Source organism: Salmo salar, chromosome 15 (genome assembly GCF_965601325.2).
Source record: "Salmo salar chromosome 15, fSalSal1, whole genome shotgun sequence".
Lineage (NCBI taxonomy): Eukaryota > Metazoa > Chordata > Actinopteri > Salmoniformes > Salmonidae > Salmo > Salmo salar.
The window spans coordinates 32,903,944-32,928,207 of NC_138305.1; the positions used below are offsets into that span (position 1 = coordinate 32,903,944).

General features: G+C 44.5%; 2 protein-coding genes across 5 annotated transcripts in view; one reads left to right on the forward strand and one right to left on the reverse strand.

Moving 5' to 3' along the window:
• capn3b (calpain 3b) overlaps positions 1 to 19,000 on the reverse strand; it is a 32,394-nt gene extending 13,394 nt beyond the window's left edge. For 2 of the 3 annotated variants that reach the window (XM_014143907.3, XM_014143906.3), the window contains exons 1-14: positions 18,438 to 19,000; positions 11,370 to 11,439; positions 9,976 to 10,094; positions 6,960 to 7,093; positions 6,542 to 6,710; positions 6,357 to 6,440; positions 5,834 to 5,931; positions 5,573 to 5,650; positions 5,284 to 5,444; positions 4,917 to 5,089; positions 4,226 to 4,237; positions 3,543 to 3,751; positions 2,770 to 2,806; positions 1,106 to 1,135 (exon numbers count right to left, since the gene is read on the reverse strand). In XM_014143907.3, the coding sequence (XP_013999382.1) occupies positions 1,106 to 1,135; positions 2,770 to 2,806; positions 3,543 to 3,751; positions 4,226 to 4,237; positions 4,917 to 5,089; positions 5,284 to 5,444; positions 5,573 to 5,650; positions 5,834 to 5,931; positions 6,357 to 6,440; positions 6,542 to 6,710; positions 6,960 to 7,093; positions 9,976 to 10,094; positions 11,370 to 11,439; positions 18,438 to 18,731 (1,668 nt within the window). In that variant the 5' untranslated portion in view covers positions 18,732 to 19,000. 3 annotated transcript variants of the gene reach the window in all.
• nrbp1 (nuclear receptor binding protein 1) overlaps positions 1 to 24,264 on the forward strand; it is a 43,011-nt gene that overhangs the window by 7,106 nt on the left and 11,641 nt on the right. Inside the window, exons 1-3 of one of the 2 annotated variants that reach the window (XM_045695600.2) lie at positions 21,544 to 22,098; positions 22,477 to 22,728; positions 22,883 to 23,005. In XM_045695600.2, the coding sequence (XP_045551556.1) occupies positions 22,498 to 22,728; positions 22,883 to 23,005 (354 nt within the window). In that variant the 5' untranslated portion in view covers positions 21,544 to 22,098; positions 22,477 to 22,497. Of the gene's footprint in view, positions 1 to 21,543; positions 22,099 to 22,476; positions 22,729 to 22,882; positions 23,006 to 24,264 lie in introns of those variants that run through there. The other variant, XM_082961680.1, reaches the window with a different exon arrangement.

Consider the following 24,264-nt stretch of genomic DNA (forward strand, 5'->3'; position numbering starts at 1 on the left):
GGTGGGGTGGGGTGGACGGTGGTGGTGTTAGTGGTGGGGTGGATGGTGGTGGTGGGGGTGGTAGTGGTGGGGTAGATGGTGGTGGTGGGGTGGATGGTGGTGGTGGTGAGGTGGATGGTGGTGGTGGGGTGGATGGTGGTGGTGGTAGTGGTGGGGTGGGGTGGACGGTGGTGGTGTTAGTGGTGGGGTGGATGGTGGTGGTGGGGGTGGTGGTGAGGTGGATGGTGGTGGTGGGGTGGATGGTGGTGGTGGTAGTGGTGGGGTGGGGTGGACGGTGGTGGTGTTAGTGGTGGGGTGGATGGTGGTGGTGGGGGTGGTGGTGAGGTGGATGGTGGCGGGATGGTGGTGGTTGGGTGGACAGTGGTGGTGGTGGTGGTGGTGGTGGTAGTGGTTGGGTGGATGGTGGTGGTGGTGGTAGTGGTGGGGTGGATGGTGGTGGTGGTGGTAGTGTTGGGGTGGACGGTGGTGGTGTTAGTGGTGGTGGGGGGGATTGGGGGGTGGTAGTGGGGGGAAGGGGTGGACAGTATATGGGTAGACGGTGGGAGGGGGTAGTTGAAGTTGACCAGAGGTCAGGCGAGAAGGTGAATGGGGATGTGTGACACACAGTGGTTAGAGATGATTGGTGGTAGAGGTGGACATGTGACACAGGGGTTAGAGATGATTGGTGGTAGAGGTGGACATGTGACACAGGGGTTAGAGATGATTGGTGGTAGAGGTGGACATGTGACACAGGGGTTAGAGATGATTGGTGGTAGAGGTGAAAGACACAGAATAGAATAAGAAAATTACAGTTAGCTCACAGGAAGTAGACCAACATTTCCATTAGCCTGGATCCCTTTCTGTTTGTGCTGTATAGCCAACTCCTATGTTTGGTATAGTAATGGCCGTGGGAGTTGGGCTTCACAGCTCGAGGAGATCAGGGACCACCGGGCTAATGTTCAATTGGCTTCAAGTCTACATGTGAAATGACACTGGTTGCCATGGTAATTTGATTTCATCTTGCGAGAAGTGAAAGAGGATGTCATGAAAAACATCCTATATTCAATGTCTCGTCATAATTTGGTTAAAACAAAAGAGACTATGATGATGCATGCACACACTGTACCTTTCCTTTCTTTGTCCTGTTTTTGCCTTGCTGTCGGCGTGAGGCAGAAATGGAAAATAAACATAAAAATGAAATGGAGAAGTTAACATTGAAATGAACCAATGAACGATCAAACCCTGTTCAGTAATAGTAATGAGGGAGAGGGGGAGAGAGGGGGGGAGAGTGAGAGAAGGGGAGAGAGAGAAGGGGAGGGGGGAGAGAGAAGGGGAGAGGGAGAGAGAGGGAAGGTGAGAGAGAGAGAGAGAGAGAAGGGGAGAAGGGGAGAGAAAGAGAAGGGGAGAGAGGGGAAGATCGGAGAGAGAGAGAGAAGGGGAGAGAGAGAAGGGGAGAGAGAGACAGAGAAGGGGAGAAAGAGAGAGAGAAGGGGAGAGAAAGAGAAGGGGAGAGAAAGAGAAGGGGAGAGAGAGAGAGGGGAAGATAAAGAGAAGGGGAGAGAGACAGAGATTGTCAGTGGTGGGACTATATTTTTCATTCAAGTTTGAGTGATGTATTAATGGTAGGTGGAGGACAAAGACGCAGACATACAGACATGAACAGGTGCATATGGACAACAGGTTGATTTGATTTGATTTATTAGGATCCCCATCAGCCGACGCCAATGGCAACAGCTAGTCTTACTGGGGTCCGACAAACGAAAAAGACATTACAGACAAAACACTTTACAATTTAAAAACATGAACATGTAGTGTGTGTGTGCATCTATCAGTTCCACATACACGTCAGTACATACACACAACAAGTAGGTCACATGAGAAAGAGGCATTGTGCCCTGAAGTGTTGCTTTATTTGTTTTTTGAAACCAGGTTTGCTGTTCACTTGCGCTATATAAGATGGAAGGGAGTTCCATGCACTCATGGCTCTGTATAATACTATACGTTTCCCTGAATTTGTTCTGGACCTGGACACTGTGAAAAGACCCCTGGTGGCATGTCTGGTCGGGGAAGTGTGTGTGTGTCAGTGCTGTGTGTAAGTTGACTATGCAAACAATTTGGAATTTCCAACTCATTCATGTTTCTTATGTAAACAAGAAGTGACACAGTCATTCTTTCCTCAACTCTTAGCCAAGATAGACTGGCATGCATAGTATTAATATTGACCCTCTGATTACAATGAAGAGCAAGATGTGTCGCTCTGTTCTGGGCCAGCTGCAGCTTAACTAGGTGTTTCTTTGCAGCACTTGACCATAAGACTGGGCAATAATTAAGATAAGATAAAACTAGAGCCTGCAGGACTTCCTTTGTGGAGTGTGCGCAGAGCGATCTCTTTTTACGGACAGACCTCTCCCTATCTTTACAACCATTGAATCAATATGTTTTGACTAAGACAGTTTACAATCTATGGTAATGCCAAGTAATTTAGTCTCCTTAACTTGATCAACAGCCACATTATTCATTATCAGATTCAGCTGAGGTCCAGGATTTAGGGAATGATTTGTACCAAATACAATGCTCTTAGTTTTAGAGATGTTCAGGACCAGTTTATTACTGGCCACCCATTCCAAAACTGACTGCAATTCTTTAAGGGTTTCAGTGACTTCATTTGCTGTGGTTGCTGATGCGTACATGGTTGAATCATCAGCATACACGGACACACATGCTTTGTTTAATGCCAGTGGCAGTTCAGAGAGGGAGAGAGGAGAGAGAGACGCGAGTCCATTTACTAACCTCTATTTGGTCTGACCTAATTGTATTTTCGGTTTCCCTGAAAGAGAACAGACAGACATTACTCATCACCATCGAAGGGACAAGATGGAAGGCATGGAAGCTTCATTTCTACTGTCACTCTTGACTGGCATGCCACCCACATGCAGACTGACACACACACACACACACACACACACACACACACACACACACACACACACACACACACACACACACACACACACACACACACACACACACACACACACACACACACACACACACACACACACACACACACCACACACACACACACACACACACACACACACACACACACACACACACACACACACACACATATATATATATATAAATGGCCATCCACAAAAACAAATTCATCCACACACTCATTCATAGAAACACCAACACACTGAAATACCCCTCTACCATAGCAGCCCAGCCACTCTCTCTCTCTCCCCTAACCCCTCTACCATAGCAGCCCCTCTCTCTCTCTCCCCTAACCCCTCTACCATAGCAGCCCCTCTCTCTCTCCCCTAACCCCTCTACCATAGCAGCCCCTCTCTCTCTCCCCTAACCCCTCTACCATAGCAGCCCCTCTCTCTCTCTCCCCTAACCCCTCTACCATAGTAGCCCCTCTCTCTCTCCTAACCTCTCTACCATAGCAGTCCCTCTCTCTCTCTCCTAACCCCTCTACCATAGCAGCCCCTCTCTCCTTCTCCTAACCCCTCTACCATAGCAGCCCCTCTCTCTCTCCACTCCCAGTCACTCACTCTGAGGTGCTGTTCTTCTCGGAGAAGACTCTGAGGATAAACTCTCCCTCCTCGTGGGGGTCAAAGGTCGAAGGGATGATCACGTACTCCCCGGGGGGCAGGCAGAATCGCTCGCTCACCTCACGCAGGTTGATGTAGGACTTGCATTTGGCCTTGGAGGCATTGTAAAGGAAGAAGTCTTTCTGCAGGTGCTGCTGGCTCCCAATCATCTGTAGAGAGAGCAGGGATAGAGGATGGAGGGATAGAAAGAGAGGAGGGACAGAGGGGGATGCACAGGCACTGACTTATCATTCTAGATAAAGGAATAAAAAAATTACTGAATCAGTATAATAGAATAAAACAAATGTCTAAGGCAGACCTGGGTAGAATATTTTCAGGTATTTCACATATGTATTTGAAGCAGTTCTGCTAAAAGAATATGTATTGTTATCTGAAAGTCTCTTGTGTATTTTTGGTGTGTTGTGTGTAGGCTATTTAATAACTAAGGTTTCATGTTGAACACTAGTAACACCAAGACACAGCTACAAGTTAAGACGGAGGTACACCAAGTTTTCCGTTCTGAAGCGGAGGTAGACTGACACACATAAGTAGCACTTTGCCCACAGCCAGGTGACTACTGGGATAGCTCTGACATCAGCTCTGACATCATCACACCAAGGTCCTTCATTCCCTTGGCATCATACCTCTTTGGGCACCTGAGGACAAGAGCAAAAGTCAGTATCACCATAACTACATTGCCTATATGGAATGAAAGTGTACCTAAACACGCTCCAGACCAGCTTGAACAAAAAGGGAATTAGGTGCTCGACTGAGGGACTTGAAAATCCCAAAAGCATTCCTTGCCCCAGGACACGTCAATGGGTGACTATCCAGGAAAAGAAAGAAAAGGGAGCACTCAGTTTCTGTATAGATCTGATCATTTATTGAACGAACATACAAACAGGCTTACGTTTCGAGCGATTAGCTCTTTGGCTGAGAGTTTCCTTTTGCGAGGATGGAGACTTCGCAAACCAGAAATCTCAATTTCTAACACGATTCCCTCCAGACCCTAATTGAGCATCTGACCAAATTACGCACTATTTTAATTCTGGGTTAACCAAGATTAATATATGACTGATTTGATTTGAAATGCTAGGGTTAGGAGTTTACCTAACCATACCACCTGACCTGGGCCATGTTCAGTAGGGCGCACCGTAGCAACATGTTTTGAAATGGTAAATAAATGTGAATATTTCTTCAGTAGTTTCGCCCCCTTCCACTCAATTTCGAAAATATGTATCTTGTCACAACCCAGAAGAATGTCCCAGCATTATGACCTGGTGATCAAGAAAACCTCCAGTTGTGTCCTGAGGTTTATCAGGAGGTATAACCCACCTCGTAGATGGAGAATCCGATGGTGTAAAGCTTGGCACCCTTGCTGCGGTCTTTCCTCCGGCCCTTCTGCATCAGGGCCACCATGACGGTGCACGCCACATGCTCGGGGTCGTCGGGGTCGTCGTCCTCCTCGTACAGACGCATGCGGTACTGCGGGTTGGTCCAGAACGTGTCTGTGGGACATCAGAGACGTGGTTAGTGGGGGTCAATGTCTTCGTTCTTACTAGGTACAAGTTCTGGGTACCAAGCAGCTGAGAAAGTGTGTCGCAGGAAGCAGAATGAAGCAGGCATTATAACCATGATGTGCACCACTACAAATCAGTATAGTTCAAACACTATTTATTACAGCCCAAAGTCAACCTTGTACCTGGGAAGTTCCTGCAGCCCCCGGCGGAGCTGCCTCGTACCCAGCGGCCCTCGTTGACCGCCACCGTCCAGCTATGGGACTTGTCGTCCAGAAGTGTGTCGGGGGTCAGGTTACAGATCTCCAGCTTGGTGAAGTTCTTTTTGAAATCCTCAAAGGATATCCTATACAGAGAATATAGTAGAATAGAATAGATTGTTGTTTATCCATTTGCACAGAAATCCTTTGTTACAGTGCCCCAGCCCTGATGTCAGAGACATTGACAATTATCAGAGGGCTTTGTTCAGCTCACCAAGTCTCGCTCGTCTCAACTGTCTTCTTCTTCAGCCTGGCCTTGTCTGAGCTGGAGATGGTGGACCATTCTTTGGACCTGTGGAGAGAAAATAAAAGTCCCCTTGTTACATGTAGGCTACTTTGTTATGTTATGACTATGTTATGTATTTTATGTTTCTCTTGCTGCACAACCAGTTTCTGGAAGAATAAAAATGATAGATTGTTTATTGATTTGAAGGATTGATTGGTTGATTGGCTGGTTGATTGATTCTGCACTCACTTTGCATTCCACGGCCCTTTCCATAGCACCATCCCCCAGGGGTTCCGCATTTGAACTAGGCGAATCTTGGTGTCCTTGGTAACCTTAAGCTTGTCACACTAAGAAAGACACCCTTGGTCAGCAGTGAAAGACAGTTTGACCCGCACCTCATATTAGTAGATACTGTGTTGTAACATATTCATAGAGTTGTTGTTCTTTATTTATTTATTTGTTTTATGCCAGGTTTTATTTTATGCTATTTTCAGAGTGCAATGTACAGATTCAATCAACAACAATACAATAACATTGATTCAGGTTGTTTATCTATCTAATAATGTAAAGTGCTAAGTTACAGTTTGGTAGAGGTTTGACCAGAGGCTTTGGCTTTGACCGTGGCTCCATGACCATAACCGTACCTCGTCTAGTGTCTCCATGACCATAACCGTACCTCGTCTAGTGTCTCCATGACCATAACCGTACCTCGTCTAGTGTCTCCATGACCATAACCGTACCTCGTCTAGTGTCTCCATGACCATAACCGTACCTCCTCTAGTGCAGTGATAGAGTAGGCGTGGCCTCTGACCAGTCCATTCGCAGTTTCAGTCTCACAGTGACTCGGCAGCAAGGCCTGCGAGAGAGATAGGATGGACGGGCCATCAGAACAGAGATACAGGGTCGTGTGGTGCCTGGGTTCAGTCACAGTAGAAAGCACGGAGCAGACTGACTCACGTCTATGGAACAGCCCATCAGAGAGCCTCTCTCCAGGGCTTTCTTCATGATCTTGTAGAGTTCTTTTGGAGCCTCGGACATCTCAAAGAACTCTGTCACACCCCCAGTGAAGTCCTCCATGGCCTCCAGGGTGTTGCCACCTTTCAAGGCCTCGTAGGAACCGTGCAACCTGACCAGGAGACAACCATACAGTTTCTGATTTTGTAGTAACCATTACAAATTGTACATCATCTTGTATGATTAAGTGGAGAATACAAAGATGTGAATTCACTTTGGTCAATCTTAACCAGGTTAATCAGGTCGACAGTGACGCAGAGGCTGGGTGGTCGTTGCTGCTGTTGTTGTTGTTGAGCACCCTTATTTTCCACAAGGTGTATTATTAATAGACTTGTGTTGTGGCATCATCATTCACACTTACTTGGCGTAAGCCTTCTCCAGCAGAGCGCTCCAGAACTCGTTCTTCCTGAAGGACTTGGTGAACACCAGCTGGTTATTGGAGGTGGGGATACGGTCGTCCACCACGACGTCCACCCATTCACCATAACGCCAGAACTGCGGGACAATGGACAGCATGGGAGGTGATTAGAGGTAGTGAGAGCTGGGTTCTGTTCAGTAGTGAGAAAATGAGAAGAAAACATTGACACAGGGAGGTTCTACCTGTACTTGTCCAATTAGATCACAGAGTTTCATATTCCCATTGCAATTGTTTTATTTAAGTGTGCCCTACTGAAGGTTCAATGATTTATATTCAGTACAGGGAATATTTTTTGACAAACATGAATAAGATATAAACTCAGCAAAAAAAGAAATGTCCTTTTTTCAGGACCCTGTCTTTCTAAGATAATCTGTAAAAATTCAAATAACTTCACAGATCTTCATTGTAAAGGGTTCAAACACTGTTTCCCATGCTTGTTCAATGAACCATAAACAATGAATGAACGGTCGTTGAGACACTAACAGCTTACAGACGGTAGGCAATTAAGGTCACAGTTATGAAAACTTAGGACACTAAAGAGGCCTTTCTACTGACTCTGAAAAACACCAAAACAAAGATGCCCAGGGTCCCTGCTCATCTGTGTGAACGTGCCTTAGGCATGCTGCAAGGAGGCATGAGGACTGCAGATGTGGCCAGGGCAATAAATTGCAATGTCCGTACTGTGAGACGCCTAAGACCGCGCTACAGGAAGACAGGACGGACAGCTGATCGTCCTCGCAGTGGCAGACCACGTGTAACAACACCTGCGCAGGATCGGTACATCTGAACATCACACCTGCGGGACAGGTACAGGATGGCAACAACAACTGCCCGAGTTACACCAGGAACACACAATCCCTCCATCAGTGCTCAGACTGTCCACAATAGGCTGAGAGAGGCTGGACTGAGGGCTTGTAGGCCTGTTTTAAGGCAGGTCCTCACCAGACATCACCGGCAACAACGTCGCCTATGGGCACAAACCTACCGTCGCTGGACCAGACAGGACTGGCAAAAAGTGCTCTTCACTGACGAGTCTTGGTTTTGTCTCACCAGGGGTGATGGTCGGATCTGCGTTTATCGTCGAAGGAATGAGTTACACCGAGGCCTGTACTCTGGAGTGGGATCAATTTGGAGGTGGAGGGTCCGTCATGGTCTGGGGCGGTGTGTCACAGCATCATCGGACTGAGCTTCTTGTCATTGCAGGGAATCTCAACGCTGTGCGTTACAGGGAAGACATCCTCCTGCCTCATGTGGTACCCTTCCTGCAGGCTCATCCTGACATGACCCTCCAGCATGACAATGCCACCAGCCATACTGCTTGTTTTGTGCGTGATTTCCTGCAAGACAGGAATGTCAGTGTTCTGCCATGGACAGTGAAGAGCCTGGATCTCAATCCCATTGAGCACGTCTGGGACCTGTTGGATCGGAGGGTGAGGGCTAGGGCCATTCCCCCCAGAAATGTCCGGGAACTTGCAGGTGCTTTGGTGGAAGAGTGGGGTAACATCCCACAGCAAGAACTGGCAAATCTGGTGCAGTCCATGAGGAGGAGATGCACTGCAGTACTTAATGCAGCTGGTGGCCACACCAGATACAGAGGTGGGACCAAGTCATTGTTTTACAAGTCACAAGTAAGTCTTGAGTCTTAGCACTCAAGTCCAAGTCAAGTCTCAAGTCAAGACCATCAAGTATCAAGTCAAGTCTCAAGTCCTAAACTTTGAGTTTCGAGTCCTAAACAAGTCATAATGTGCTCTTCACCAAATGTAATACCATTTCATATTTAACAAGAGTAATAGTTAGCATATTACATTCACACAAATCATGAATGCTTTTAAAAATCAGTATTTTAGTGATAGTGATCGAGGATCAATATGGGGCGCAATCGGGCGATGTAGGCTTGTACACAATCGCCCAACCTTCCCACACACACACACACACACCACACACACACCACACACACACACACACACACACACATACACACACACACACACACACACTCTCTCTCTGTGTGGTTACAGTAGGCTAACATATGTCAATGGTTTTAGGAACAGCAGTAACATCAGGCAGGATTTAGGCTACCAACTGCCTAGCCAGTTGTAGCTCAATCTTGGGTGCAATGATCACGTTCCCACACTGACTGACTGACTGACTGTGGAGGCTCATTGATTTAACGTTACGTTAGCCTACATGATACACTAGTAAAGTAATAAAATATATAGCTGTCGGCTATATTAGCCACGAATTACCGTTCTTTGTGCAGCTTCAAATGTTGGAAATTGTTACACCTCTGCCTGTAATTTTCTTCCCGCATGTTTTGCAAGTTGCAATCTGTTTTTTGTTGATAGAGCGCTGTCTTTATATCCGAAAATAATAATTTTGGGTATCATCTTTCCAAGGGCTCCATCTGAATTCACCCGCCGACGTTCTTCTGCACAACTTTTTATCAGCTGGCACAATTTGATTGGCTGCTGTCCGATTCAAACTGTAATCCGTTAAATGAAGAGTTGATGCGCTGCACACGTTTTTTAATAGCATCATTTTTAATATTTGGGCTTCGGGAGGATATCAAGTCAGGTCGAGTCATAAGGCTCAAGTCCAAGTCAAGTCACGTGTCATTGGTGTTAAAGTCAAAGTCGAGTTGCAAGTCATCATATTTGTGACTCGAGTCCACACCTCTGCCAGATACTGACTGTTACTTTTGATTTTGACCCCCCCCCCCTTTGTTCAGGGGCACATTATTCCATTTATGTTAGTCACATGTCTGTGGAACTTGTTCAGTTTATGTCTCAGTTGTTGAATCTTGTTATGCTCATACAAATATTTACACGTTAAGTTTGCTGAAAATAAACGCAGTTGACAGTGAAAGGACGTTTCTTTTTTTGCTGAGTTTAGTAGGTCCTGAGTCTACATATATCGATTGAATAGTTCCCAGGTGATTTTGACCATGACCATGCAGTACCTGGAAATGGAAGATACCAGCGTAGTTCTCTGTGAAACTCTGGTCTGGTGGGATAACTCTGTACAGCAGCTTGTCATTCAGTGTCAGACAGGCAATAGCAGCAAGCAGCCAGCAGTCACCTGCAGGGAACAACAAAACGTTTTGCGTCTAAAAGAAAAAATTGGCGTTTTATTATTGTACAAGTTTAGGTACTCCCAGCCCATTTCAGTCAGTTTTCTTCCCTTTGGTGCCTAATGAATATGACCCTGATCATAGCACTGAATTAAACTATAAGTGGATATAGGACTGTGTAGTGCTATGGAATGTGTATTTTCATTCTTTGACACTGCTCCTTGAGGTGTGATCTAGAGTGAATGAACCCCCAGACAGAAACACGTAGCCTGCAGTGCTAAATCTACCTACAGCAAAGAGGCTGAGACCATATGGTAAGTACATAGTGCCATGGCTGAATCAGGACCCCTATATACTACTGACTCCTTACGCCCGGTTTAAGTAAGGGTATCTACTTGCATGGCTATTTTCTGAACTATGTCAAAAACATGGTCTGGTGTAGTTTGACCCCGGCAGCCCCAGTGCGTTCTCAAGCAGGCATTTAGCAGATGTTATGGGAGAGGGGTTTCTGTTACACAGCACTCAAACACAAGTGCATGCCACGCCCCCCCCCCCACACACACACACACACACACACACACACACACACACACACACACACACACACACACACACACACACACACACCCTGCTGGAGGAGTCAGTCTTTTACAGTGAACAGTGTGGTTACTAGGGGGGTAACATTTTGTCTCTCGTGCCTTAATTTCTCACACCATATTTCCATCCTCACTCTCAACATGAGAGCTCCGTAATTGCATCCCCAGCTGTCTGAGATTCACAAACTTTGTCTGCCCTCTCTTTTTTCACTGTGCCGAGACACTATGACTTCAGTTTGAACAGGGACCGCTAATTAGCAAATGCTATTTATGCTGTTAGATAACACCTGTCTAACTTTTGATTTTCTCATATCCAGGTCTGGCATGACTCAATGCTGAATCCTCACTGTCTTCTTGTACTTGTCTACAGTACTGTGCAGATGTTATTAGTCAGATGTTGCAACAAGAGTCTTACCCAGTGATGTCATACAGTGCATGATTTCTGTGGTCTTACCCAGTGATGTCATACAGTGCATGATTTCTGTGGTCTTACCCAGGATGTCATACAGTGCATGATTTCTGTGGTCTTACCCAGTGATGTCATACAGTGCATGATTTCTGTGGTCTTACCCAGTGATGTCATACAGTGCATGATTTCTGTGGTCTTACCCAGTGATGTCATACAGTGCATGATTTCTGTGCTCTTACCCAGTGTTGTCATACAGTGCATGATTTCTGTGGTCTTACCCAGCTCTCCTTGACAGATGTCTGTCCTACTAGCTCCGTCTATGATGAACTGGGGGTTGTCACAGATTTCCTGCCAAACAAAGAAACAGCAAAACAGCTGTAGATTTAGTAATGATGTTGTGATGTGCTACGGGGTGTGGAACGTCTTGTGAGAGGGTCAATCTATTATCAGATAGTACTATGTCTTGTGAGGAATATCTTGACTCTACCATGATAATAACAACAACAAAAAAGATATCAAGCTACATTACTAGATGGATAAATTATTGTCTAATGCACAGATTGAAGGCCTAAAATAGGCCGGTGTGCTTTGGCAGAAACTAGGGTTGCACATTTTGGGGAATATTCAGAGGTGGAAACATTCCGTGGGAATTAACTGAAATATATGCAAATTAATATTAATACCATTTAAATGTAGATGTTTTTTGCATTGGATATATGTACCATATATGGAGACAGAAACATAAACCTTTTACCTTATCATAAGTATACATAATTGCAAATGATTAAATCCTTCCAATAGAAATACATTTTAAAAAATGTAGTTACGAATTTAACTTTAATTAAATAAGTTGACTTTTCACAAGGGATGATTTCACTGAACAACAAAAGAAAGGGAATATTGAATGATCCCCAATGATCCATCGCATCTCCCAAAAACGTTTTCAGCATACATCTGTAAAATGATAGTCTAGAAACCAAAGCTTTGGTTGTCTTCCTGTCAAGCTTCCATGTCTTCTCCCTGGACCTCCTCAATGTTCACCTCTTGAAGATCAGACTCTGAGGCCTCATCTTCACTGTCACTTTCCAACCTTGTTGAGGATGGCTCGTTGTCAGGCTCAAAAAGCCTCAAATTTGCCTGGGTTGGCCACCAATTTTAAAATCCTTGTATTGGTCAGCCTGTTGCGTGCTTTGGTGTGTGTGTGTGTGTGTGTGTTCCCGAACAAGGACCAGTTGCCCTCTGAGGCAGCAGATGTTGGTGGGATTTGGAGGATGATGGAGGCAACAGGAGAAAGAGCCTCAGATCCACAAAGTCCCTTCCATCAGGTGACTGATGAGATATGTTGGCACGACTGCCATATTGCATCTCCATCCTAAAGCCCTTGCTTGGAAGTGTACTTTGCCAGACTGCCAAAAACCTTGCTCTCATCCAGGCCAAGGTGGCGAGACACGGTAGTGATGACACCATAGGCCTTGTTGATCTCTGCACCAGACAGGATGCTCTTGCCAGCATACTTGGGGTCCAACATGTACGCTGCGGCGTGTATGGGCTTCAGGCAGAAGTCTTTTTGATGTATTTCAAAACTGCAGTTTCCTCTGCTTGGAGCAACAGTAACGTGGGCAGGGCAGTACGGATATCTTCTCTTACATCTGCAAGCAGAGTCTGAACATCAGACAGGATGGCATTGTCTCCCTCAATCCATGCAATGGCTACTGCTATAGGTTTCAGGAGTTTCAGGATGCTTACCACTCTCTCTCAAAATACATCATCCAGGAGGATCCTCTTGATGGGGCTGTCCATATCGGCAGACTCCTGGCCATTTCTTGGAGAGACTCCTTCCCCTCCAGGAGACTGTCAAACATGATGACAACACCACCCCAACAGGTGTTTCTGGGCAGCTTCAATGTGGTGCTCTTATTCTTCTCACTTTGCTTGGTGAGGTAGATTGTTGCTATAACTTGATGACCATTCACATACCTAACCATTTCCTTGGCTGTCTTGTAGAGTGTATGCATTGTTTTCAGTGCCATGATGTCCTTGAGGAGCAGATTCAATGCATGAACAGCACTGCCAATGGGTGTGATGTGAAGGTAGGACTCCTCCACTTTAGACCAAGCAGCCTTCATGTTAACAGCATTGTCTGTCACCAGTGCAAATACCTTCTGTGGTCCAAGGTCATTGATAACTGCCTTCAGCTCGTCTGCAATGTAGAGACCAGTGTATCTGTTGTCCCTTGAGTCTGTGCTCTTGTAGAATACTGGTTGAGGGGTGGAGATGATGTAGTTAATTATTCCTTGCCCACGAACATTCAACCACCCATCAAAGATGATTGCAATACAGTCTGCTTTCTCAATGATTTGCTGAACCTTCACTTGAACTCTGTTGAACTCTGCATCCAGAAAATGAGTATATAAAGCATGTCTGTTTGGAGGGGTGTATGCTAGGCGAAGAACATCCAGAAATCTCTTCCAATACACATTGCCTGTGAGCATCAGAGATGAACCAGTTTCATACACAGCTCGAGCAAGATATTCATCAGCATTTCTCTGACTACGTTCCTCTATTGAGTCAAAAAAAACTTCTGATTCCAGGAGGACCATGAGCTGTTTCTATCGATAAGGTGTCTGATTCATCATTTTCACCTCGATTAGAACTAGAGGGACTTTTGTCAGATGTTGCTTGTTGTGAGCGCTGAGGGAACTTTATGCACTTGGCCAGATGATTCTGCCTCTTTGTTGCGTTCTTCACATATGATTTGGCACAGTATTTGCAAATGTACACAGCTTTTCCTTCTACATTAGCTGCAGTGAAAATTAAACATGTATGGAAACAGATGAATTAACATTCCTCAGTAAGCAGGCTCAAGCAAGCTAAAACTCACATGGTAGCAAAAACTAACTAGCAGAAATTGTTCACAAGTTAGAAATGATTTAGACACACTTTGCTGTAGGCTACTATTTACTAGTTAACAACAAATTATTTATGTCATATAAAATATATTCACCCCAGCCAGTATTGTAATCAAAACTTAGCAGAAGGCATGTAGTCCTTGGCTCAGACAGTGTAGTAGTGTGGGCTCAGTAGCATCCCATTACTGTACAAGATCTTGAGAATCAGCTCTACATGTGATGGAAGAATGCACTGTGCATTTAGAGGGTTGCAATTCCATTGAATTGGGGATAGTTTAACCAAAATATGCCACAACACCTAGAATTGCCTTATGTGTATCCCACAAAAAAGGTTCACTGTTAAAAGCTAACTTTTTTTATAAATTTAAGTAAAATTCCCCAAATTCCCGGGCTTAACTTACCATGGAAAAGTTCCTGGAAATTTCTGGAAATTTCCTGGAAAGTTTCAGACCCTTTGCAACCCTAGCAGCAACTAAGAGAAGTGTATTTTATACAATCTCCTATAGTGATTAACAGGTGTTGCCCAGGCATAAAACGTTGGTCAAAACACATGCATTCAAAACTGGAGTCAACCTCACTTTTCAATCATGTCTTCATGAGTGGAATATGAAGGAGGGATGCAAGGCCCTGCCAAAAAACTCTTTGCAGAACGTAAGTGATAAGTGATAGATCCATAGGGAAAACATTGTGACAGTAGACCAAGTCATCTGCTCACAGCTATTTTAAGTGCTACAGCAAAATGCAATAGCGACCTTAAAGTGGGGTCCTCATACCAAACATAGAAATAGTTGTTCTACTGTATTTCTAGGATGCCAACAGAGCTGGGAAAGGCTGGCACAAAGAGGTATTGTGTTAAACTTTACATCCAGTTTTACAGTACAACGTAGCTGGTGACCAGATGTAAACTCTGTCATGTAAAGGCCTAACAGTATAAACATACTGTAGGTTTGCTTGCACAGTCATTGCAAGACAGAATTAAAAGTAGGAAGACCATGCACATAAACAAATGATACCACCTGGCAAACGCAGTGTGCAGGTTTTTCTTAAAAAACTAAATGACAATAATAGGAAGAATTTGCACCGAAGCAGTCTGGCGACAGGAAGTGATAGAAGAGAAGAGGACTTGACCCCTGGGGAGAGGACTTGACCCCTGGGGTTGTTTCAGAGTCTGGTTGGTTGCTCTTATTCTCTGGTTGGGTTGAAGAATACTAGTTACAACCATGAATGAGACAACCTAGTGAATTATGACCTCTGCCATAAAAGCAGCTGTCACAGGTCACAACCTCTAGAGTTTTCCTACCAAGGGTTAATGTATTTGGTAATACCTCTGGACTTCTCACTTAACCTGGACAAAGATTGAATGCCAAAGGCTCTACGTTGAGGGGAATGAGTTGAGCTACAACCATGTTCAAATAGTTTGGCCTGCCTGTAGTGCAAGGGTGGGCTTTGTGCTTTAGGGACTATACCATTTGTTCCATTGCACCAGGAAAGCTCAATCAAGCACAACTGAAATATTGTTCTAATATTATTTGAACCCAGGTCTTGATCTCATTATTGACGATAGAGAAAGTGAAAGTCCATCTACAGTACATAATAATGCCTGAATGAAATGTGAGGTTCTGTCATTGGTGTGTATATATTTTTGTGTTTGTAGGAGTGCGTAGTGGTCACATCTTGTTTTATGGAAGCCTATGTTAAAGCAGTATTGCAGGAGGTCATTATAAAAAGAGCTTGAGTTTCACGACTCAGTCATGACTCAGTCATGACTCAAGGGGACGAGTCAGCAAATTGACAAATACTTGGATTGGATCCACATGCACCAACATGATTTCTCCACACCTTTAAGTGTGCCAAGAACGATTGCACCGCCACCTTAGACCAGTCTTACTGCTGACCTTGTGAGAGAGTTGAACTCGCATGGGCTTAAAATGGTTGAACTTCATCACTCCTGTGGATATATAAATGTATAATTTTGACCCAATGGCAAATTTATCACATTTTTTCTGCAACCTGATCAGGGCCAAATTACGGAGCTCCCTGAGGTGGTTATATATAACATACAGTACAGTAGTTCTAATTATATCTACCATCTGGAAAAATAGGTTGGATATACTGTTGGTACATACCAAGCCATCATCTTCGTCTTAAGATGTCTCGAGACATCTTGAGACATAAAATTAAGATGTATTGAGACAATTTGAGACATTGCACATTTTCAAGACATCTAAATACATTTAAAGGTGCAATCCGCATTAGAAAACAATAAAAAGTGGGCCACTCCGCCTCTGTTTTGGTAAAACCCTGCCTTTGTTTTGGTAAAAAGCTGAGGGATGGGCCTGAAGAAATGTAACCAATCAACATAGACAGAGCTAAGACTGACCAGCCAAGATATAAAAATGATAGTTTTAACCATATTTTGAGGTTATACATTGTTTACACAAACGTATATTTTATGTTCTTATGGGGTACGAACATTTAACTAAGCTCTTGAGGCATTTATAAGTTATATTCTTCAAGAATCAGTGGGTACATATCATTAATTTATAAGTTAAAATTTTTGGATGTAGCAACTGCAGATTGACCCTTTTTAAGAAACATTTTGAAGACATGTATTTTAACGTCTCAAGGCATGGTAATGGATGGGTATGTATGGTTGACATGGTGTGGTATAGTTTTTCACACGTGGGACGAAAGCGTACCAAAACACAATTCAGACCAGCTTGAACAAAAAGGGAATCAAGTGTTCAAATGACGGCCTTGATAATCCAAAAAAAGCATTCCTTACCTCAGGACACTTCATGAGGTGACTATCCAAGAATGAGTTTTAGCATTGTGTTAGGTGTTAAATCCCTGAATGAGGCAGGTGCAACGTTTGCATCTGATGCAAAGGCTTAGTAAATCTGGGCCTTTAACCAAGTTTTCAATATCATGTTAGTAAAGATTTGAGTTATGGTGGATAGAATGTCAGGTCAGCTTGTCCACTCCAGCAGTAAACCCCTCTTTGGCTCCTACCTCATCACATGAGGTGCCCCATGGGTTCACACGAAGGCTAACCTCATATCCCTAACTTAGACCTTGGATAATGTTGACCATTTGGCTTTAAGTGAAACTTGGTCACATCGACGTCAAGCTTTCATGACTGCAAGTCAGTAAGACTACATTAGTCCTGTGACATTCCATGACTGGAAAACATCTGAGTAACACCAACTGTGGGCTTAAGCAATTTTCTGCACTAACATGAGTCACTCCAGATTAGAGCTTTTGCTAAATGACTAAAGTGTTCCATAGAAATGCAAACACACCCATGTGAGCCTTCACAATGTCTTATTACAAGGATTATTGTGAGGTTTATAATATGTTATCTCTCTGTGAAGTAAAATGTTCAACTGACTCAAAATGGCTGTTATTGTATTTAGTCAGGATCATCAAGAGATGATAATAAGACATTGTAAGAGATCATGCAAGCTTACGACAAGTGTTACGCAATATAACTGCATTATAATGCATTATAATGCATTATAAATGCATTACACTTGCAGGCTTTGAGGTAACGTGTTACCCTATCATTCTTTTCATCTTGGAATGAGAACCTGCCAACAACTACAACATAAGATACACATACGGTTGACTTATATGAATACCAAAACTGCAAAGTCTAGAATACACTGGTTTTGCCAGTCTAGAGTCTTGTAACAGCACACTGCCTAACAAGACTGATTATTGGTTGACTATGATATCCCAAATCTCCCTCTGCTCTCTCGCTGTAAGCCTGGTGGCGTGACTGGTGGTACTGTGGTGAGGCCTGCCTGTTGCAGAGTGTCAGCTGTCTGTGATTCTAGAACCTGATGATCCGCAGCTATGAGCCCACAAATATTCAGCAGAATTGCTCTCACATTCCCCCAGGTTATTTACCAGGAAGTGATGTCATAACAATGTTTTTGCCGCTAATGAAGAGAGATTGGATCTTAGGCTGAGTGATAATACCTTACCACAAGTGGGTTGCTGTTTTTGTTAATCTACTTGTCTGCAGCTTTCAGCCCTAATATGTTTTTTTAGTTTGACACACTTCATCAAGAGCTGGGGTGGTAGGTGTAACAGAGTAGGTCCCATCCCTGGCCCGACTTGGGCTCAAACCAGGGACCCATTGACCAAAAGCATTTCTTACTCAAAAAGGACAGAGATGTTCTCTAGTAGAACCTAACTATCTATTTATTTTCCTTTTGTGATACAGTGGTGCAGTTTTCATTGCAATATAAGTTCCATCTTAACAGCTTTACAATTTGTATATGTTTTTCTAGCCCTGAGTGATATGTTCTGATAGCACCTTCAATTGACTATCTAAATTTAAACATATCCTACCCCAACATACAGGTACAGTTCCAACCTTGAGGCAAGGCGTACTTCACCCCTGCTAGTGGGAAACCAGATGGAACTCACCGTTGGGCGCTTCCACTCAAATTCAATTGGAAATTTGCTGCTGTACCAAAGAGAGGAATCATTGGGTGGGAACAGAGGGTCTTCAAACAGGACTTTCTTGTGTACGTATTTGTCTCGCAACTCCAAGAAGTTCTTCAGGCGCTTGGCATCTTTGACTGCCTCGTTTCTGCTCAAAATGGCAGTGTAGATACTGTTGCTGGCCGTGAAGGGGTAGTCAGTCTTACCCTCAGGCACGTCAGGTGATGCTTCAGTTTCCAACGCCACCTTCACTGAAGTTTCCTCAACAAGGGACATCTTGGCTATGTTTTTCCCCTTATGCGTGTCCTCGTTCCCCCTATCAGTGTGAGCTGCCCCCTTTAGTATGTAAGTTAGTCAGTCCAAATGGATGAAAGTGAGGATTATTTTCAGATTTCAATGCAAGAGCATGAACTTGCAAAACAGCCCTGCTTAACTTCCCTTTGTCCTTCCTCGTGCTTTCCTCTCACTCTCAGTTCCTTTATATGCTGGGGGCACTCACAATACCAAACACACCCTCCAACCCACACTCATAAACACACACCGACACTTTTGCCTTTGCAGGTCTATAAATAGGCCCCTTGAAAAGTGGGGAGGAGGCCGCTCTGAAAAGGACTACCGCTCCCATCATTTCCAGTCTACAGTGTAGGTCTACAATTTACTAGGTGGGAGATGGCAGATTGGGAAGCAGGCTTGGGCGTGGGCAAGCAGGCCCCACATACCAATGCCCCATATTATACATACCGTGGAATGATACCTACACTAACTTTACCATGTCTCTCCCTGATACCAGCTACAGTCAAGAACAACTTTTCATATTGAATTTGAGTTGTTGGGTTGTGAAATGAATTTGTGCTGGACCTGTAGTGTAGCTGATGAGGATGAGGAATTGAACCTGTGGATTGCAAAAGCATTTTACATGACTCTCTGTAGTTCTCTGCGTCCGATGTTTAGTCTGTCCATCTGGGTGGTGTGCACTGTAGCCTTTTACCGGTATGCACCAGGCAGAGCATTGATAAACATGAACCATGTTTATCTGAGGGAAACAATAGCCATAGGATGTATAGTGTATTCAGACCCCTTCCCTTTTTCCACAGTTACATTACAGCCTTATTCTAAAATGGATTAAATAAAACATTTTCCTCATCATTTGGAAAGGCACACACCTGTCTATATAAGGTCCCACAGTTGACAGTGAATGTCAGAGCAAAAACCAAGCCATAAGGTCGAATTAAATGTCCATAGAGCTCCGATACAGGATTGTGTCGAGGCACAGATCTGGGAAAGGGTATCAAAAAAATGTCTGCAGCATCGAAGGTCCCCAAGAACACAGTGGCCTCCAACATTCTTAATTGGAAGACGTTTGGAACTGAGCAATTGGGGGAGAAGGGCCTTGGTCAGGGAGGTGACCAAGAACCCGATGGTCTTTCTGACAGCGCTCCAGAGTTCCTCTGTGGAGATGGGAGAACCTTCCAGAAGGACAAACATCTCTGCAGCACTCCATCAATCAGGCCTTTATGGTAGTGGCCAGAAGGAAGCCACTCCTCAGTACAAGGAACATGACAGCCCGCTTTAGTTTGCCAAAAGGCACCTAAAGGACCCCCAGATCATGAGAAACAAGATTCTCTGGTCTGATGAAACCAAGATTGAACTCTTTGGCCTGAATGCCAAGCGTCACGTCTGGAGGAAACCTGGCACCATCCCTACGGTGAAGCATGGTGGTGGCAGCCTCATGCTGTGGGGATGTTTTTCAGCAGCAGGGACTGGGAGACGAGTCAGAATCGAGGGAAAGATGAACAGAGCAAAGTACAGAGAGATCCTTCATGAAAACCTGCTCCAGAGACTGGGGCGAAGGTTCACCTTCCAACAGGACAATGACCCTAAGCACACAACCAAGACAACAGGAGTGGCTTCGGGACAAGTCTCTGAATGGCCCGGCCAGAGCCCGTACTTGAACCTGATCGAACATCACTGGAGACACCTGAAAATTGCTGTGCAGTGACTCTCCCCATTCAACCTGACAGAGCTTGAGAGGATCTGCAGAGAAGAAGAATGGGAGAAACTCCCCAATTACAGCTGTGCCAAGCTTGTAGCGTCGTACCCAAGAAGACTCAAGGCTGTAATCACTGCCAAAGGTGCTTCAACAAAGTACTGAGTAAAGGGTCTGAATACTTCTGTAAATGTTATATTTCCAAGGTTTTTTATTTCATAAATTTGCAAACATTTATAAAAACGTGTTTTTGCTTTGATGAGGGGAAAAAACAAAACAATTTAATCAATTTTAGAATAAGGCTGTAACATAACAAAATGTGGAAAAAGTCAAGGGGTCTGAATACTTTCCGAATACACTCTATGATAGGGCCAATGTCATATGGCAACTCCTGCTCTCTCTCTCTCTCTCTCTCACACACACACACACACACACACACACACACACACACACACACACACACTCTCTCTCTCTCTCTCTTCAGGCTCTCAGAATGTCTTATTTGAAGGATTAATTACTAGAATCTTCATTTGATTCTGTGGAATAAGAATGTTTCTGCGTGGGGCATGCTAAAGGGTATGAGTGTCCTCTACTGGCTTACTAATTCCACTTCAAGCAGCGGATATTTATGTTTTCAGAAGTCCTGACTCATCTACCCTGGTTGCAACCTGTCAGTTCATAGCAGAGAGTTGCAGGACAGGGTGTTGTATATCGCAATCTCGGTTTGAGATGCACTTGATAGCTGATATCTTGTTGTGTAACGAAGTAGTTACACCACGTGTTTTCCCTTTGGGACCTACAAAAAACGTAATACCTCTGTGAAAAGGTAGCTAGGCCTCACCATAGATTTATCTTGGCTCCATTGATAGGGCCTAACCCACAGTGAGCACTATACTGACCTCTAGTGGCGAGGAAAAACATAATGCATGTCTGGCCCAATCATTTGTTTCCTCCCCTACTGTAGGAGTGGTCTATTAGAACGACAACAGTAACTCTGACCAATCAAAAAGCATATTTTTTTTATAATTGGTACTATGATTCGGCCTATGAAATGTCAATCTAGACTATCATCGAGTAATAAACCAACGTGGAAGGCAATCCACGCCCACTGCTGTCTCCGTTTTGATTACTTTTGTAGTGATTTGAGCCGGTTTGTGTATGTCGCCATTATTTTATCAACCGTGTAGACCTCGGTTCATAGTAACTTATTGCTTTATAATTGTGATCGTTTTTTTTTCTTCCAACATAGGACTTTGATATTTTTGCAACAACTACAGTACTATAGTATCTAGCTAGCTAACAGTTTCTCGTTAGCTTGGCTGACTGACTGGCTGGCCGGCCATCTAGCTAGGGACAAGGCTTGCAAAAATCTAGCATAATCTGTCATTTGTGTTTTAACAGAAATTCGGCGTGTTAAGTAGTTGGTGAGGTTAGTTAACTAACTGTCATCTTGCCTTTTGGTTCGCTAATATCCTCAAGCTGGCAGATCACGACATTATAGTGACGTTAACTGGTGGTGGCTACATAGCTAGCTGACTAGGGGTTATAACTAGCGACAGTAGCTTGTTAGCAAATCGTATTTCCACAAGGATTTGAAAGAAGTTTGTAGTTGGAGTCTACTGATACGGATCTGACAATATCATTCAAGTTTGCAAGGTAGGTAACTATGCTAACTTCATGTTAGCCATTTTTAGAGGGGTCCTTTTTCATGTTACGCTGGTGAGGAGAGCTGACGTTATCTAACTAGTTTATTTTGATTGAATCAATGTCTGAAATAAGCTGTCAGATAGTCGAGCACGTCGTATCAGGTTCAGCCCTGTTGAAGTAACGTAGCTAAATTCAACTGAATATAATAGTGCCTCAGCCTTTGACATAAATATAATATCCGGGGTGGCGTGTGCGTGTGTGTGTGTGTGTGTGTGTGTGTGTGTGTGTGTATATATATACATACACACACACACACACACACACACATTTACTCTTCTGGCAATGATGTATGAAGCCTTTGAGTCTACAATTTGTTGGGTTTTGCAGTCGGTGGCCAAGCTTGACAAGATGTCAGAGGGAGAAGGGAAGCAGGTGTTGGACTCTGTCCAGGAGGGGAAACCAGAGTCTATGGTCGCTGCCCCCACCGGTCAGAGTGTGTCATCCGTGTCCCCCCCAGTGTCCACTGTGACACAGCCCCCTGCCACAGCGGCGACAGAGGACGAGGAAGAGGAGAGTGAGGACGAGTCAGAGATTCTGGAGGAGAGCCCGTGTGGACGCTGGCAGAAACGCAGAGAGGAGGTATTCAATGAGCATGTGCTGGAGAAAGGAAAAGGTTTACTGTTTGTGTTGTTAGACTTTTGGCCCCACAAATATTCAACTTGTTTTTTTTACACAACTACTTTGAATCAGATGGAGAATTATTAGTGAAATCCAACATTGTTCCTCGTTTTAGGTGAACCAGCGCAATGTCCCTGGGATTGACAATGCCTACCTGGCCATGGACACAGAGGAGGGTGTGGAAGTGGTGTGGAACGAGGTCATGTTCTCAGAGCGGAAGAACTTCAAACTGCAGGAGGTGGGTTGGGTTCTCAGCCAGGGCTCAGCTGCAACAGAACCATACTCTATGTGACGTCATAATGATCAGTTATCACCCATTCATCACCACCTCCGCTGACCTTAGCTTATGAGCTTCCAGATCCTCTCATGATTGCGGCTGCCCATCTGCTTCAAGAAGCACTCAGACTTTATCAATATGATCTAGCTACTGTTGTAGCATTTATTTATTTTTAAATTACCTGATGTTTATTTGGTTAACAATCACTTTGAGATTGCGTTGTTCATTACAGACAGAGTTTAAAAAGTAAGAACAATTTGTAAAAAAAAATAAAATAAATGAAATAGTAACACAAAATAACAATAGCGATGTTATATACAAGGAGTACCAGTACCGAAATGTGCAGGGGTAAGAGGTAATTGAGGTAATATGTTCATGCAGGTAGGGGTAAAGGTGACAGGGCAATCAGGATAGATGATAAAACAGAGTAGCAGCAGCAGCTGGTGTGTGTGTATGTGTAGAGTCCAGTGAGTGTGCATAGTCAGTGCCCCCTTCAGATTTGTGATGAACTGTTCAGCATTCTTATGGCTTATGGTTAGAAGCTGTTCAGGAGCCTTTTGGACCCACACTTGGCGCTCTGGTACTGCTTGTTGTGCGGTAGCAGAAAGAACAGGCTTTTACTTGGGTGGCTGGAGTCTTAGACTATTTTTAGGGCCTTCCTCTGACACTGCCTGGTAGAGGTCCTGGATGGCAGAGAGCTCGGCCCCAGTGATGTACTGGACAGTTGGCACTACCCTCTCTTGTGCCTTACAGTTGGGTGCCAAGCAGTTGCCATACCAAGCGGAGATGCAGCCAGTCAAGATGCTCTCAATGGTGCAACTGTAGAACTTTGAGGATTTGAGGACCCATGACAAATCTTGTCAGCCTCCTGAGGGGGAGATGAGGCGTTGTCATGCCCTCTTCACGACTGTGTTGGTGTGTTTGGACCATAATATGACCTTAGTGAAGTTGACACCGACGAACTTGAAGCTCTCGACCTGCTCCATGACAGCCCTGTCCATGTGAAAGGGGGCGTGCTCGGCCCTCCATTTCCCGTAATTCACGATCAGCTCCTTTGTCTTGCTGGCATTGAGGGAGAGCTTGTTGTCCTGGTACTGTAGGCTGTCTCATTGTTGTCTGTGATCAGGCCTACCACCATTGTGTCGTTGGCAAACTTAACATTGGTGTTGGAGTCGTGAGCGGCCACGCAGTAATGGGTGAACAGGGAGTACAGGAGGGGA